The sequence below is a fragment of the Gallinula chloropus genome, assembly GCF_964237585.1.
Source record: "Gallinula chloropus genome assembly, chromosome: 3".
NCBI classification, from domain to species: Eukaryota; Metazoa; Chordata; class Aves; order Gruiformes; family Rallidae; genus Gallinula; species Gallinula chloropus.
The window spans coordinates 2783584-2800784 of record NC_140087.1 but is presented as its reverse complement, the minus strand read 5'-3'; the positions used below and the strand labels follow the sequence as shown (position 1 = coordinate 2800784).

The window sequence follows — 17201 nt, the reverse complement described above, 5'->3', positions numbered from 1 at the left end:
TTTTCGTGCTGGGAACTACTCTTGCCATGTCTGCATTCAGCTTCACATTTTCCAAATTGTTTCATGTGAGACTCTAATTACAGAAAGAGGTTGGAGACCATCAGAATGAAATCAAGCCCTGGAAGGGGTTAGTTACAGAAGTTACTGACAGTCCCTTGTAGCTGCAAGATCCACAAAAAGCTGGTATTGCTTCTTGGGCTTCTCCAGTTTCCTCTTGACATAAATTCTAAGAAGAAATCTCATGTTTGTTGTTGTTAGCAGCTGGAGGGCTATAGAGTTTTGCTGCTATTGTACAATGGGTGAATTCCTCAGACAGTTTTAACTCTTATTTCTATGGCTCTTTCCCCTTCTTTCTCTTTGTGTTTGTGTAATGGGTTTGTTGGGTTTTGGGCTGAGGTTTTTTTTCCCCTATCAGGAATAAAATCCAAATTGTAGTCCTGGTACTATACCCTCTGTCTGTATACTGCACTGAGTTGTCCCCAGGGGTATTTCACACGGCTTAAGCAACCCAAAGGCATGTAAAATGCCACATTACAATTTGCTGCGTGGATCAGAACAGTATTGGTGCTCTTGCAGTGCTGGCACTTTCTGCATGTCCTAGACAAGGTCAGAACCTCATTACAGCAATCAAATTCAAGCAAATAATCAATTTTGTCTACATCAGCTGCATTTCCCCTTAACTTTTCCTTTAGCCCTCCCTCCTCTCAAGCAAAAAAATATTTATAAACAGCTATTTGATGTTAATATTATTATTTCTATTTATTATTTTAGTCATGCCCCTTCTATCCACATATTAAAAATGCAAAATAGTTTGCAACCAACCTCTATCAATTTCTAAAAATAATCTGCAGTGGCAACAGCTGAGATGTTATTTGTCAACAGAAGTTAATTAGATTGGATGTGCACAACCACTCAGATACACAGATCTTCCCTTGGCTCTGCAGGAAAAAAAATCAATTACATTCTATTTCTACCTAAGTGCTGCGATTTGGATGGCTAAAATAGTGTGAACTTTATACATTAAAAGAAACTGTAGTTATGTGAGAGTAGAGGATAGAGAAGGGGGGGAAAAAGAGAGAGAAAGAGAGCGAAGGAAGGAAGGAAGGAAGGAAGGAAGGAAGGAAGGAAGGAAGGAAGGAAGGAAGGAAGGAAGGAAGGAAGGAAGGAAGAAAGGAGGGACTCAAGTGCTCACTGTGCTACCTGTCATCCCCATTCTGTGCCTGCTCTGAATAAACTGACTGAACTAACGAGACTTGCTGTAAGACTGCATGTAACATACATAAACACCACCTTACATGTAAGTAACATTAGAGAGATGTTAACTAACTGCCTGCCACATTAGTGATTTGCTTTCCTTTTTAACCTTAGCTGTTCCAAAGCACTGCTTTAAAATAAACTGCAACCATACCTTTCATGGAATCCTTCAGGAGCTTTTCAATCCGTCTCTAAGCAGCAGTGAAAGCAATGAAATGCACAGCTAGCTGGGATCCAGTCCTGTGAATCTTGATCTTGGGAAGAAATAAGAACGCAAAGCAAGAGACAGGCTTTCAGCTCGGGCAGCATTTGCAACTCTCTTTGAGTAACTCCACAACTTCTGCAAACTGAGAAACAGTTCCACTCAGCATCACCCCAGCAGCTGGCTTCCACGTGACGTCAGCGCATGGAGGATGGTTTTAAAGCCATCTCTTCCAACCCCCTCCTCTGTAACTTTATATCTCCTCATATTTTGTGTAAACAACTCCAAGTCCAGGACATTTTTAGGTTTTATAGTGCAGTCCGGTCTTTAAATCTTGCCAAAGCAGCCAGTGTTAAGATTAAAGCTCTGACAATAGGCAATTTTAGGTTTCTTTATTATTAGAGTCCATACTGTAAGGGAAGATTCTTTGCTGCCTTCCAGATCCAGTTTTCAGGGTTGTATTTTTTAAGACGATCATTCTGAGCTTTGCAAATTGATCCTCACAAACTGCTTAGTAAAGGGGGTTTGATGAAAGCAGCAGTTTTGTTTGCTCACGGCTCCCTTGGAGAGAGAAAAGCAAATCACTTCTCCCTAAAATCTGTTTCTGTATTCCAAATACACCCTCACTTACTTAAAGGGTTCAATATACCCTCACTCACTTAAAGGGTTCAATATACCCTCACTCACTTAAAGGGTTCAATATTCCCTGACTTAGGAAGTGCAGAATTATTGGGCACTGCGTGATTCTATTGTCTTGCATTCTGGGAATGGCAAGAATAATTTCTTTGGGATATACTCAAAAATTCCTGCTACTCTATAATGTTCCTGGATCGGCTCCTCCAGTCTGTTAAGACACTTTGTGCCTCAGCAAAGCAAAGCACTTGGAATTGGATGGAGAGTCTCCCTTCGGCGGGGAAGCTCATCCCTGGCGTAAGGTTAGTGAGGAAGGTCCAAAACCACCTTGGCCAGGGTATAAAGCACTGGGAGTGTCCGTAGCCAGTGCTGGCTCAGGGTGAGGGAAGGGAGGGTATGTGACAAAAAATGATCCAGCAAGTGAAACTCCACGGGAGAGCCCGAAGCCAGGATAGTGAGATTTAGCTGCTCCCCCTGCTGAGCTGCAGGCTGGAGGAGCTCAGCTCGCTCCTCCCGTCCCTGCCTACCACAGCAACTCTCCCCTTGCCTTACGTGTCAGACACATGTGCTTGGATGTGTCTGTGGGCAGTGACTGAGACCACCCATGGCCAGAAAATTCACATTTCAGGGGGTATTCGTGCCCACAATGTAACTGGAGAAGGGCTACAAAGTACTTGACCCATGCAGCACAAGACTGGACGAATTCTGCTATCAGATGGATGTCTTCACATGCACAAAGCAGGAGTCATGTATATTTTTGTGGACAAGAGGATCAGTGAGATGAAGGACATGATGGAAGGATTCACACATCTTTTGCTTAGTTAGCACCATCCTTGTTAGAACAGTAAGGTTTTTTCTGTGATGAAATTCATGCACAGCACAAAGATTTTAGCTCTGAGTGCATTTTATAGTAAATAGCAAAGCAGGTTTCAGGGAAAACACATTTTTTCTCCTTATATGGTCTAGCTCTAAGTCTCAGTGAATACATTACTTGGGTGCTTACTCTGCTCCCATGTAACAGAAATAATGGGACTTGGGTCATTTGTGAAAATTTCAGTGATTTAAAAAGTGACCAAAGATGCCCAAGTACGTAATGAACTCTTAGTGATTAAAAAATTCCCTGTTCATAAAGCACCAGCATGACTTTCTTCTGTGAGGTTATGTCCAAACATGCCAGCTGACCTGGCTGAGTAAAGCCTGCGTGCCTGGGAATAGAACTGAGCCCACAGCTGGAGGCTGGGTGCCACAGCGCTGCCTCCTCCCCAAAGCCAGCACAGCCACACCACTGCAAATGGAGAAAGACTCCCAAAAACCTGGTTTCTCACTCTTTTCCATCAGCGTAGCCCATTATTCATGTGTCTTTAATATTGCTAACTCAATGCCCCTCATCTCATTGTTTGAACTGCTTGAGGTAAAGCACAGTAAGATTAAACAACGGACTAAATCCCAGACCTGGTTCTTAACACTTGGTTCTCTAACAAAAGAGTTATCCAATAGAGACCATCCCTGCCCCAGCAGAAGCAGACCAAGTAATAAATGTGGCTTTCTGGCCTCTGGCACAGGTAAAGTAACCAGGAAGGCTATTGTAGAATCATAGAATCATAGAATGGTCTGGGTTAGAAAGGACCCCAAGAATCATAGAGCTCCAACCCCCTGCCACAGGCAGGGACACCAACCTCCAGGCCTGGAGCTACACAAGGCTGCCCAGGGCCCCATCCAACCTGGCCTTGAACACCTCCAGGGACGGGGAATCTACTAGAGGTGTTCAAGGCCAGGTTGTAGGTTGACTGTGTCCAACACGCTGCGTCCACAGGCAGCGTGTACTTTGTCCACACCTGGCATCAGCTCTGCTTGTGTTAAAAGTCAACACCTCAACAGAAAAACAAAGGTACAAGGGCGTTTCAAACATGCCTGCTGCTAAATTCTTCTTCATCATGCCAAACAGAAGACAAAGGAGCACGACTTTCCAGCGTGGGCTGCCAGCTGATTGGCCAGGAAGAAGGAAGAACAGTGCCAGTGACATTGTCATCAACCCAACCACAACATCAGATTCCTGAATGAAGCTACATCTCAGCGTTCCTGGGCAGAAATATAAATGGGTAAATGGGGAAAATGGAATACAAACCCTGTCTCCTCTATTGTGTGCTTCTGTGATAGCACATGACGTAGTGGGGAGCTGGAGCCAACAGAGTGTTATGTCATGTCATGTCACTTCTCCAAGGTTACATTGGAAATCGGTAGCAGATACTTTAGATGTTTGCTTTAAATAGAGCCACTGTCATTTTCCCCATAGGCAACTGCATGTGTAATGGCAAAAGTTGGGTTTGAGTATCACTTCCCCTGGCATCAAATCAGAGACAAAAATGTAAGCCAATGGGATGCCTTGGAAGTCTCCTACTCACCTATCAAATTCTGGGGTGATTAAGGGGAACGGCATCTAGTATCCTAAAGCTCTGCTTGTTTTCATAAACAACTCCCAAAGTTCATCTGCAGTTCATCTCTTTTTATAACACGCATTTAGACAGCCATGGTTTTGGCAATTTTCTGTTTTCCAACTGCCAGGCATATTTCTGCACTATGGCACCTGCTCCCTCCGAGTTCTGATTCTAAAGCACTGGTGACACGTGTCAGCAGACGCTTACTCTGTCTCTAACTGGAGCTCCAGGCATGGATATTTCTGGTTGAAAGAAATATCTCTGATCCTGGGGAAGATGATCGCTCTAGTAACATGGGAATAACAGTGAAAAAGTATTTGTGGAGGCATTTTCTCAAGGCATTCAGAGTGACTCTAAGCAGGGAACAAATTTGATTGAATTTGGCTGGTTGCAGTAAAAGCAAAATGCATCTGTTTGCTAAGTAACATAGAAATTCACTGGACTTAGGCAAGCCTGCAAATGTCAGAATCAGGTCTGTCGTTGCAAGATCTCTCTGAAAGAATTCCCTGGGGACACAGGAAACAGAGTTTTAACCTTTCAGAGGAATGTGAAATTAAAGCAATCTCGGGGTTCAAATCCAATGACATTTTGGCCAGAATATTAATATTTTGCCAGAATATCCCGAAATGGGAACTGTGAGCTTGCTGTCAGTGCAACTGAGGTGTCAACTGACAGGTCACCTGGCAGGTCACCACATAAACCCAAAACCTTCTGGTGATCACTCTGGACGAGCTGTGCAGCAGCCTAGTGACTCAGCAAAGCTCTGCCTGGCGCTGCCCTGCCTGACTCCCACACACTCCCTGCCAGAGGATGTGGACGTGTTCAGCTGCATTTATTCACTCACCTGTGAGGTGGGCTTTGCCCACCAGACCAGTAACTGAGCGGGGAGGATCTGCTTCCTTCCTGGGCAGGCATAATGACTGCATTTCATTGTGAGAACAAGCCATTTCAATTTAGCAAGACTCTGGGCACTTGCAGTTTTGGCCAGATGTAATCTTCTGGCTATGGACAGATGTCCACAGTGATTTTATTAGCTTTCTCAGCAGCTTTAAAAATAGTTCAAAAACGGAGGGCTGTGAACCTCTCTGCAATATCTGGTGCAAAACAGGCCAATCACTCCCTTCAAGCTTAATGCATGAGGACATGAAAAAAACCACATCCCATTTCTCATTGACATTTCTCTGTACTGAGGTTTTCAGGGGTCCTTTCTGCTCTCCTCTCTCACCACAGATTCAAAGACTGTGGGGAGCTTCTGAAATGATTCTGAATGCTTAGGTATGCTTTCGTTTCAGATTGACACCTGTGCAATAGCTCCCTAAATGTCCCTAAAGGCCTCGCCTTTGATTTCTTTTATTGATGAATGGCAGAACTAGGATGAAGAAAACTCCAGCTACATGCAGGAAAAAGCACCATGAGAAATCAAATGAGTTATTATTGCCAGTCCTGTGCAGAGGTTATCTTCACCTTTTGCCTCAAGAGGCTTATCCTCACCTTTCCTGATCTCCAAGAAAGAAGCAAATCTTTCACAATCACTTCCAGGATGAATTCGGTGTAGTACTGATACTGTGTATCAGTAGTACTGTTAGAGTAGTACTGTTATTGATACACAGTGTGAATTAAACCATCTTTACTTAGTTTCAATAGGGACAACAGAAAGGTATAAACAAGTGTGGGTTAAAATCTGCAAGTCCAGATCTTCAGATCAGATGTGTCTCTCTCCTATTCCAGGTAGCAGAGCACAGCCCAGGCATTAATACACTCACTTGTAAATGGTCACCTTTGGAGCCAAATGAAAACTCTGGAGAATTCATGTTAGTGGGAATCAGGGGTTTCAACACAGGATGAATAAAACCTTAAAGAAAACTGAGCTCCACTGAGCCTTTCAGATGTGGCTTTCATAGTGGGAGACTTGCTGTTTGTAGGAACTGCCCTTTGTCCAGTGAGACAGAAGGATCATGAGTCGCCTGCGCTCCCAGTGCAGCCTCTTGTAGGAATATTCTCTGCCCACAGACCAGCTTCCCTCACCTATGGCCACTCACCGCCAACAGCATGGTTAGATGGGGGTCTGAAACTCACTCTGAAACCTGCAGAGAGAATCCAGTGCTCTGGCAGCTACAGACTGGGAAACACTAACTGATAAACTCCACTGTTAGGTGAAGGCATCTGACATCAGACAAGATGACTGGCATGACCCCCTTCAGTTCAAGTCAGGCTGCAGCACGGGCACAGCCAGCCAACCTCTCCCTACTCTGGTACCTCCTCCTCCTCCTGCACCTCATCCTCAGGCTGCCCAGCTCCTTGCCTACTCTGATACCTCCTCCTCCTCCTCCTGCACCTCTCAGGCTGCCCAGCTCCTTGCCACGTTGCCAGATACAGCACTCTGTGTACCAGCCATTCTGATTTTGTCCCCTCCATCGTGTTCTGATCCACAGAACAATGAAAAACATTGTCACCACAGTCATGCAAGACACATCCAAGCTGTGACATCCACTCACAGAATACAGGTAGAATGGGATTTTTACTACTCATGCACAGCTAGAACACAAATTCTTTTCCTGGGAGTGGGAAGAGGGAAGGAACAGGCTCCTCACACCCACCCTGCATGTTTCTGGTTTGCTTCTGATTTGGTGCAAATTAATGAATATTAAATTGGTTTCAGTCACTCAGGGAATTTTTATTCAAAAAAATGATTAAACCAGATGAAGTGAAAAATAGAATTTTCTGTTTGCTTACCTGGAACACGGTGGAGGGTGGGTTTCCTATTCAGCTGGGAGACTTTTTGGTATTTTTTTTTGCAATTTTTTTTGGTTTTGGTTTGGTTCTGGCAAACAAGTAGTCTTCAGTGTTTTTACAGCAGTGGCTATTAAAGAAACTATGTCTCTTGCACTTCTTATCTTGGAGGGTGGACAAAATAAACTGAAAATAATACTACAATGAACAGTAAATGATGAATGGCTTACAGTACAAAAAACAGTGTAAAAAGAAAGACAAGTTTAAATATTGTTGTGTATGAAAGGGATGAAAATAATACAAGGATGAGAATAAGTAAAATGATAGGCTGGAACATCTGGGAAAGTAAATACAAAGACAAAGAGAACAGTCAATTAATGGAATAGCAAGTCCAAAATATCAACAAAATAAACAGTGAATCAGACTATGCTTGTGAAGGGACTGAGTGCCCATCTCCCATTGACTTCAGCAGGAGTTCTGCATGGTCAAGCCCTGAAATATCCAATTTAACTATTGCCTTTGTTTTTATTTTAGAGATAATACTAATTAGCTTGCTTTAAATTTGTATAAGCCCATGCAGTGCTCTGCCTTTAAGCTAATGGGAGCTCTACAAGCTCAGAGCTATTGCTGGATCAGAAAGTGAGCATGCTAAATGCCTTTTCTGTTTGATTTCATGCAACACGTGAACAGTAATTGATTAGCTTTAAACTCACTGCGTCTGTGACTTTCTGATACAAGGAAACAAAAGACTAATTAGTCAGCATAGCAATAAGAAATAATAGCTTTCAGCTTCACCTGGCAGTAACTTTGACTGTGAACTAGCAGGACAGCACAAAGGAAATTAACACAGCAAGAGACTTACTAAACCAACAGATAATACCATGAGAAGTAACAAGATTTGCTAACTATAGGATTGCATGGTAAGATAAGGGTAGGTAATTTTCATTTTTTCATGGCAAAAGATCTTGGGTCAGTAAGGAACTTGCTCCCCAAAACCTCTCCTGGACCAGTTCTGCATAAAAATGAACTACAGGAAGTCTGCTAGTCACTGCTGCGTGTAAGCGTGACCCACAGCCCCTCAACAAGGCACAACCCAGCTACAGCAATTCTAACAGTCACTCTAGAGCGTGGCTCTGACTCTGTACAGGAGACCTGCACGGTTCGTTTTTCTCTGTGGTTTGTCATATTCTCCATAATTTTGGGAATGTTTCCTCTTGTTTAAAATGAATCAGCTTTCCTTTTCACCAATTGAACGGCAACACAACCACTAAGAAAAGAATCATGTTCCTTTAAGTACCAGAACTGCTGCCTGCACTGCCTTTACTGGCGAGGAAGGCACAGCTCTGGCAAAGGCAGTGGTAAAGCCAAACACGCTTCCACCTCCTAGTGCGTAAGTCTTGTAATTCCCAGGAGAGAGGAGTCCCTCTCTACTCACACACAGCCCCACGGGTCGAACAAGTTTTCATGTGGCCAAATGAGGATTTATAGTAATTTAAGAAACAGCAATTTTTGTCCACTGTCAAGGATAACAAATTTTTCACGTGCCAGACATGGAATTGGAGGCTTAATTCATTGGACAGAGCCTTTTTACCTGTAGGCTGTAATAAGTAAAAGTCTACCTGACTCACTGACAAAGGTTCATCTGCGCTTCGATCATCCGAAGACTTGGGAACTTCAAGCCTGTCAATGAAAGCTTGGAGCTCTTTCCTGAAGGCCTTCATCTGGGCGTTGATCCGGTAGAGCAGCTCGTGCTCGCGTATTCTGCTGCCATCGTCTTCCTCATCCATCAGTCCAAAGAGGTCCCCGTTAGCGACGTAGATTCTGGCCTCCGTGATGATGGTGCTGGTGTCCGAGATCAAGCGATCTATTGTCTTGCCCAGCCGCTCGGCCTCCGAGCGAATGTCCTTCATCTGCTGCCTGTCGGTGAAGCTCTTCTGCCACCCGGACGGCGCGGGGTAAAAAGAGCGGGTGGGCGTCAGGCAGCGGATGTTGCGCACCTCCTCCGAGTCGCTCTCCCCGCCGATGGGGCCTTCCCTCTTGCGGTGAGGGGGGCGGGAGTCGTCGTCGCTCTCTTTCTTCCCTGCGTCGCTCTCCGCATCGCTGTCCCTGGGGCTGCCCCGGATCCCCAGGTGAGAGGCCAAGTCGTAGCGCTGCATGTTGGACATCAAGACTCTGTTCTCGTACTGGAGCTGCATGACTTTGCCGCTCAGCTCATTGATCTGCATCCGAGCGGCTTTCAGCTCCTCCTGCAGCGCTTCTGTCTTGGCGTTGTCGTGGTGCCTCGAGCTCTCGTGGGCCCCGGACTTGTACTTGTATTTGTTCAGCTCAGCTGTTATGCGCTTGTTTTGTTCTTCCAAATCAGCTAAATTTCTCCTCAGCAATTCTGTTTCATCTTCTACGAGCTGCAGGTGCTGCCGTAATTCTGACAGGGATTCACTCTGCTCTCCCAGAAGTGGGTTAGTGGTCCCTGAGAAATCATCTCCTCTTAAATCATCAAGCTCTGCTTTCAGTCCTCTATTTTCTACTTCTAGCTCCACTATTTTCCTCCCAAGAATGTTAGCTTCCTCCTCCACGAGCCTTAAACGAAGCTTGAGTTCAGCTTCTCTTGTGGTAGGCGGCCCCCCTGCTTCACCTTTTGGCAAGGGGCTGTCCAAATCCCCATAAAATGACCTATACTTTTGCAGCTCATGTTCAAATCTGTCTTTCTCTTTATCGATCTTAGCCATTTTCTTCCTCATCAAGGCTGCCTCTTCTTTGACGAACTGTAGCTGGCATTTCAGGTCTTCGTTGTCCTCCTTAGCAAAACAAGAAACACAAGTATTGAAAGAACTGATGTAAACCAGGAGACCTCCAGCAGATGGTCTTAAATTACAAGATTAACAATCAACAGTAAATAGCTTTAGATACTGATTTTCCTGCAATTAATTTTTCACTGATGAGTAAATTAAAGAGAGGGAAACAAATACTTACATTTAAAAGAGGGGGAAAAAAACTGTTTTACTTGCAGCTAAAGTTTGCATTCCCCAGAAAATACATTGTGGAGGTGGAGGGGCTTGGGAAAAATCCTCATACTTTCTAGGCTTGCAACAGCGTATTAGACTTTACAGTGTTCAAAGATCCTGAAACCTTGTTTCACTGGTGCTCCCATTTACTTATTTTGCCTAATGTGAAAGCTGGTGGGTTCTGTTGCAGCAACAGTGGTTTGTTTAGGTGGTCCCTGACATTGTGCTGTATGACTGCAGATCTGGGGGAAGCAGCCTCCCTTTTGCAGCATATAGGGAAACGAAGAGCAATGCAAACAAGCCAGCAAAATGCACATCTGTAATTCATCTACATCAATGCCACAGTGACCCTGAAGCCTCCACATGAGAATCCAGGCTGCTGTTACTCCAACATACCTCTGTTGGTGTCTGCTGTGACTTTTTTTCTGATTTTGGAAGATCTTTGCTCCCTCTTCTTTTCAGTGACTGCTGCAACAACAACAAAGTGAGATGCATTGAACGTTCCATTAAAAAGATACATACTGCACTCTTTTAAAACACAGCAAGTCAGTGCAACTATAAAGGAACTGACACAGCACTGTTACATAGGTATTGGTTTAATCAGTCTATTACTTTCCTTTTTCAACACTTCAAAACACATGTAAGAGAGGAAAGAAAGCAGAGATCCCAAGCAGTCACTTTAGAGATGGGAACGCTGAGGAAGGAGTGAAACTCAGGTTGCCCATTTGATATTAACCCTAATGGGGCCAAGGCACTTAAAGATGTGCCTGGGCAGATGTGTAGCCTTAGCCTTTGTGGCAGGCAAGCTACATGAGAGTGTCACTGAGAGTGGGTCAGATAACTTGTGGGCACACCTACAAGCATCCCTTTCTCGGTGTCCCCCACACAGGCTGGCTGTGTACTGCTGTCACACCTCTGCTTGTGTACACTGCAGACAAGCTCTGTGCAGACAAACCCACACATGGACCTGGTGGCTGGGCTTAGTCTGTTTCCAGAGGATGTTCAAGTAAATACAATTTAAAACCACCTGAACTATAAAGTCCTAGTGAGAAACAAAGAGTATTGGCTCCAGAACAGCACCACACACACACACACACATCTGCACCATGGTATGAGCAAGCTGCTTTGGTGTCTTCTCATCTGCTATGTACCCAAAGTGAGCAGGAAAGGAACTCCTGCACTGGGTGCACTGGGACTGAAGCCTGCTAGCAGAGCCAGCAAAGACCTCCTAATTGCTGACAGGAGAAATGTTGTCAGTGGGCAAGCGGTAGCAGCAGAAAACAGCCAGAACCATCCCACCCACTGTCAACAGACCATCAAGAAGCCAGCAGGAGATAGGAAAGTGAGCAAAAGAGGATGTTCATACATAGCATCCCCCTTGCAGCTGTTCCCAGTTTGTACATTTCCCAGGTAAAAGGCAGGCCCTAAGGCAGGACATTGATACAACCAGCACCATCTCCCTCTGAGCCTGTTCTCCGTTAGAAAGATCCTTTGTGCTGCTGAGAAACATGCTTTTTCCCCACACTAGTGAGGAGAGAATCCAGATGTATCTCAACGACATCCAGTTCCACGCAGCAAGAATTAAAATGTGTTTATAATCCTCAAGGAGCAGAGGGCTTGTTCAGCCTGGAGAAGAGAAGGCTGTGGGGGGACCTCATTGCAGCCTCACAGTACCTGAAGGGAGCAGAGAAACAGGAGGGGATTCGACTTTTTAAAAGGATAGACAATGGCAGGACAAGGGGGAATGGATTAAAACTAAAGGAGGGAAGGTTTAGATTAGATATTAGGGGGAAGTTTTTTACAGAAAGAGTGGTGAGGGGCTGGAACAGGCTGCCCAGAGAGGGGGTGGGTGCCCCGTCCCTGGAGGTGTTCAAGGCCAGGTTGGATGGGGCCCTGGGCAGCCTTGTGTAGCTCCAGGCCTGGAGGTTGGTGTCCCTGCCTGTGGCAGGGGGGTTGGAGCTCTATGGTCCTTGGGGTCCCTTCCAGCCCATGCCAACCTATGATTCTATGATTCTAGGGCAAACATGCTGTATATAACGAACCCAAGCACCTCTCCCCCCTCTCTCCCACAGATCATCCCCATAACAAGTGCTGAGCTCGTGGACTGGTCACTCCAAAGGGAAAGTCAACACCACAGAAATGGCTCACCTGTAAAACTGAGCAACCACAAGACATGATTTCTGGGGTTTTTTTTTGCTCAAAATGACTATAGAGTTATGTAGGAATTAAGAAAAACCACCACAGATTCAGAATCAGAGCTGAAATTCCCAGATGGGTCCACTGAGAACCAGAATTACAATTTTTACTTATCTTGCAGAAACTCTGAATGCTCTCAGTAGACAAAACAATAAAGCCAAACAAAGATCATTAGCTGTGATTGCTGGATAGCTGTGAATGACAGGCTTCTATAGGAATCCAGAAAAGACATAAAAATAGTCAAAATAACACACTTTTCCCTTTCAATATAAAGCAAACAACTCTGGAATCCAGTCTGCAAAACAAAATTACTTTCTCCAGGGTCACCCATCCAGCTGTTGAATTGTGGAAATGGTATAAGCAGGTGAGGATTTGTTGTTGTTGTGTTAAATTGGCAAATTTATAAAGCATTAAACCTTCAGAGGAGCAGCTTCCTCCTCTGCATTGCCATTAATTATACTGCTATGTAGTTTCACTTTGGGAAAAAAAACTTCCAAATCAGTTAGCACTGCAAACTTCTCCTGGTACCAGATTCTTGCTGATACCACCCACTGATAAAATAACTAAGGGACAGTTAAACTATATTTCTGCTTGGTTACCTAAATGCCTCCCATTCACCCTGCTGAGCTCAGCATCTCTCTGTATATAATGAGGTTCTGAAGTGCTGAGCTGCAGCTTCTTGTGCACCCAGCAACTTTTCAGGAGACAGGAGTTAGATGAAGAAGTTTCCCATGACAAAATGAAAAAGAGAAACTGTACAGAGAAAAAACTCTTTTCCTAGGTTTGACATCTGTTTTTTTCCTTCCTCTATTTTTTGTGTTCCTTTTGGCAGTCAGGAGAGCAACATTCTAACTGCAACAACCTTGTGGCGATGTGAAAACCAGGCACTGCTTTCTGTTTTGCTCTGCTTGAATTAAAACACCCCCCTTGCTGCAGCCTGTGTTATTCACCAAGGAAACAATGGTGTTTAGCAACGAAATTTTAGAGCAGAAAGCAAGGAAGAACATGCACAGTTCAATTAGCAGGATGGTTTGGATAAGCAGATTAGGGCCAGCTGGAATTGCTACGATCCCTTTTCCAGTGAAAAACACCATGGGACACTTCCTGATCAGTAGAGGTGAAGATCTCACTTGCACATTTCAGCTGGCAGGTGACACCTGGAAAATCACAGTGCCCTGTAACAGTGTGTTAGGGCACTGAGGCAGTACTCATACTGAACCTAGAATGCCCAAGTCAAGCAGTATATCCTGCTATAAACAGTACACTTCTGAAGAGTTTTTCCAGAGGTGCACAACATACAGCTGCCACTCTTACCTTTCCTCTCAAGCCCTCTACTAGTCTGCTCTTTCAACCTAATTTTCAACATCAAACATTTCACAGACACCGATGAAAAGGAATTAACCAAAGCAAAATGGAAAAAGGAAAAACAAGTTCAAAGGCACACAAGGCAAACCCTAAAAGAGCAACCCAGATTCCTGCAAGTGAATCTTCCTGTTATCCCTGTGGATGGAGACTTAAACCTGCCTGCATCTTGCTTGTTTAGACAGGCCACCTTCACATACAAAAATCGTTGTGTTAGATTGCCTTTTCATTATAATTCACCACCTGTTGATCCTTTCCCCATGCACACTGTACCATCTAGTGCCACTAAAACCCACCTCTGCTGTTTTCTCAACTGTAGAAAAAAAAAATCTGCCCCTCATATCCTAGAGTTGGTTTTGAGAGTTTGTGGAGAAGGATAATTTGGGGGTCAGATAATTTTTCCTCCATATGATTTTAAAAATCGTATCCAGTTCACTCTGTTTAATGATCTTTAATAAAAGAAGACAAAGGTAAAGTAAGAAACATAAGACTGCTTTTGCATTCTCTGATCAGTACTGCTTATCAGACAGCACGATGATTTTAATCACCTTGAACAAAGTTACCCATCTGGAGGAGAAAAGAAGCAGCCTAAGATGAATGGAATACTTTTTCTACAGTGAGGAGGTTGCTAAACTGCTGGAGTGCTCATGAAATACCTCAACAACACTGGGGGTAATATGACCAGCAACTGGGGCATCCATTGTTCTACTTTATAACCTCTGCTTAACTTTGAAAGACCAGGAGGTAAAACTGTGTGTGCTGTGACTAGCCTGGCACTCACTGTGTCCAGCACACCTGGGGTGCACGTGTGGCAGTGCTGAGAAGCCTCCACAGCCCAGGTAGGACCACAGGTGACACCTGTATTACAAGCATACTGGGTGACACGCAATGGGCAATTATGTTGTGATGCTCAGCAGCATCAACTCTCCAGTGACCTTCACTGGAGTGCATCCAATGTCTTGCTGGAGATGCTAAGCACTTCTGAAGACCAGCTGGTGTAATCCTTCTCTTGCCAGCCCGAAAATGCAAGCCAAATGTGCAGTCCTAACATCACCTGGGATGCTCAGTGCTTCTCAGGCATGGAAAAGACCTGAAAACTTCTCTGAGAATAACACAATGCAGAAATAATAGCCTCACACTCCACTGAGCAGGAAAGCTGTGAAATGAACTCAGATTCCTCTTGCCTGTAAATCTCTCAGCAACTAATAAAGAAGCCCTAAGCAAAACATAACAAAATTTCTCAAGACACTGAGGTTTATTTCAAGCCTGAGCTGGGGATATGTGATCTGAAAATCAATACAGGTGATCACAGGAGAAATTCCTGACATGTAAGGGGATTTATGGGTGCACAGAGCCCCCACAACAGCTCTTCTCCCTCCTCACTGAGCAGGCTAAGGCAAAGGATATGCAGCTTCATGAATCTTCACAACTGCAAGTGAACCTTCTCATCTGCAGCCAGTTATTGCCTATGGATGCAGTTGCAGTTAGCTGCCACTCAACCACTGTGACAGGTCTGTAGAGCTTTGAAAACCAGAGCAAGCCTAACACCAGCTTTACAGTCCTGAAAAGCTGCTGAATGCTGAACAACTTTTGGCTGCACAGACTCTGTCTGGCGCAGGGTGACTATGAGCAGGGAGGCAGAACTTTGCCCCAGGGTTCTGCATTTCCCCCTCAGTCAGTACAGTCAGTTCGCCTGTGGAGCTGGGCGAAACAAATTACTGCCACTGACTCCAAATCACAGAATCATAGAATGGTCTGGGTTGGAAGGGACCCCAAGGATCACAGAGCTCCAACCCCCCTGCCACAGGCAGGGACACCAACCTCCAGGCCTGGAGCTACACAAGGCTGCCCAGGGCCCCATCCAACCTGGCCTTGAACACCTCCAGGGACAGGGAATCCACCACCTCTCTGGGCAGCCTGTTCCAGCCCCTCACCACTCTCTCTGGAAAAAAACTTCCCCCTAATATCTAATCTAACCCTTCCTTCCTTTAGTTTTAATCCATTCCCCCTTGTCCTGCCATTGTCTATCCTTTGAAAAAGCTGATTCCCCTCCTGTGTCTCTGCTCCCTTCAGGGACTGGGAGGCTGCAATGAGGTCCCCCCGCAGCCTTCTCTTCTCCAGGCTGAACCTGCCCAGCTCCCTCAGCCTCTCTCCACAGGGGAGCTGCTCCAGCCCTCTGATCATCTTTCTGGCTCCTCTGACCCCTCTCCAACAGTTCCACATCTTTCTTGTATTGGGGGCCCCAGCTCTGGACACAGGACTCCAGCTGGGGCCTCATGAGGGCAGAGCAGAGAGGGACAATCCCCTCCCTGTCCCTGCTGGAAGGTAGGTATCAGACTATGTAATAAAAACTAAAGAGACACTATGCACACTGGCAAATGGAAAATGCACATTCTCCTCAAAAAAAACACCTTCTTGTGTTTAAAATGTCTCCTTTATTCTGCAACTCTTATCAGTGCAACGTGGCAGCCACCAACTGGAGACACTGGCTGTGTCTGTGATCGGCACGAGTACATGGAATGATACAACCCTTTGCTCTTTCCACTCTTCTTTGAGGGCAGGAGGACTCCTGAGTATTTCACTACTCTGCTTGCAAAATGAAGGTAGAAAGAAAAAAGCAAGGGATAAGTGAAATGCAAAGCATCACAGCACCCCCGTCCATGAAGTAAATGCTGAGCATATGCCTGCTACCTCTAGCAATGCTCTCTTCATATTAAAACTGGCATGTTTGAAAACACTGCTGAGGAGTAAGATAAAATGAAAGCAATCCATGAGCTTTTGAATGTCTTCATATTGCAGGAGAGAAAAGAGGGGCTGTCCTCAAATATTTGTATTATTTCATTTGGTTTTATTTAGGAGCTACTTCAGTTACCTTTCTCAGATCCTTTGCCACTGTTAATTTGCCAATTACATGAGGAAAAAAATACTGAAAGGAGATAAATGATACACAACATTTGCACTCCACCTAAAGAAACCCTTTGCATTTTGAACTGAAAGCACATTGCTAGAACAAATCATGAGAACTCTGTGGTATAGCCAGGTAAAAGCTTTTTTTGCAGTGTATAAAACCAAGCTGCAGATTTATGCTTCCATCACATTCCCTTCCTTCCTATTATTCTTTGGAAAAAAAAAAGTCCTGAGCAGTAGAAGATGAAAGCTGCCTTTTCAAAGCTCTCTGTATGACCTGGTCAAATAGGCAGCCAAACTGTGACACTGCTTTCTGTGACTGCACACTCCCTCACCCACCAGGGTATGAGGAAACAGTTGAAGCAACTTCTTTGAAGAGGAAGAGGTCTCCTGCCATTTGAACCTTTCCAAAGGTGGAAGGGCTACACAAGCTTAGCTCCCCAGCACGACCCAGCTAAGCCTCATCACAGGTGCAGAGAT

The 17201-nt window shown here is 44.9% G+C and overlaps 1 protein-coding gene across 1 annotated transcript in view; it reads right to left on the bottom strand.

Moving 5' to 3' along the window:
- Positions 1 to 7480: 7480 nt before the first annotated feature.
- Positions 7481 to 17201, bottom strand: part of MTCL3 (MTCL family member 3) — a gene marked incomplete at both ends in the record, with an annotated part of 29904 nt that continues 20183 nt past the window's right edge. Inside the window, 3 exons of the mRNA XM_084261699.1 lie at positions 7481 to 7591; positions 8874 to 10049; positions 10653 to 10724. Of these exons, the coding sequence (XP_084117825.1) occupies positions 7481 to 7591; positions 8874 to 10049; positions 10653 to 10724 (1359 nt within the window). The remainder of the gene's footprint in view (positions 7592 to 8873; positions 10050 to 10652; positions 10725 to 17201) is intronic.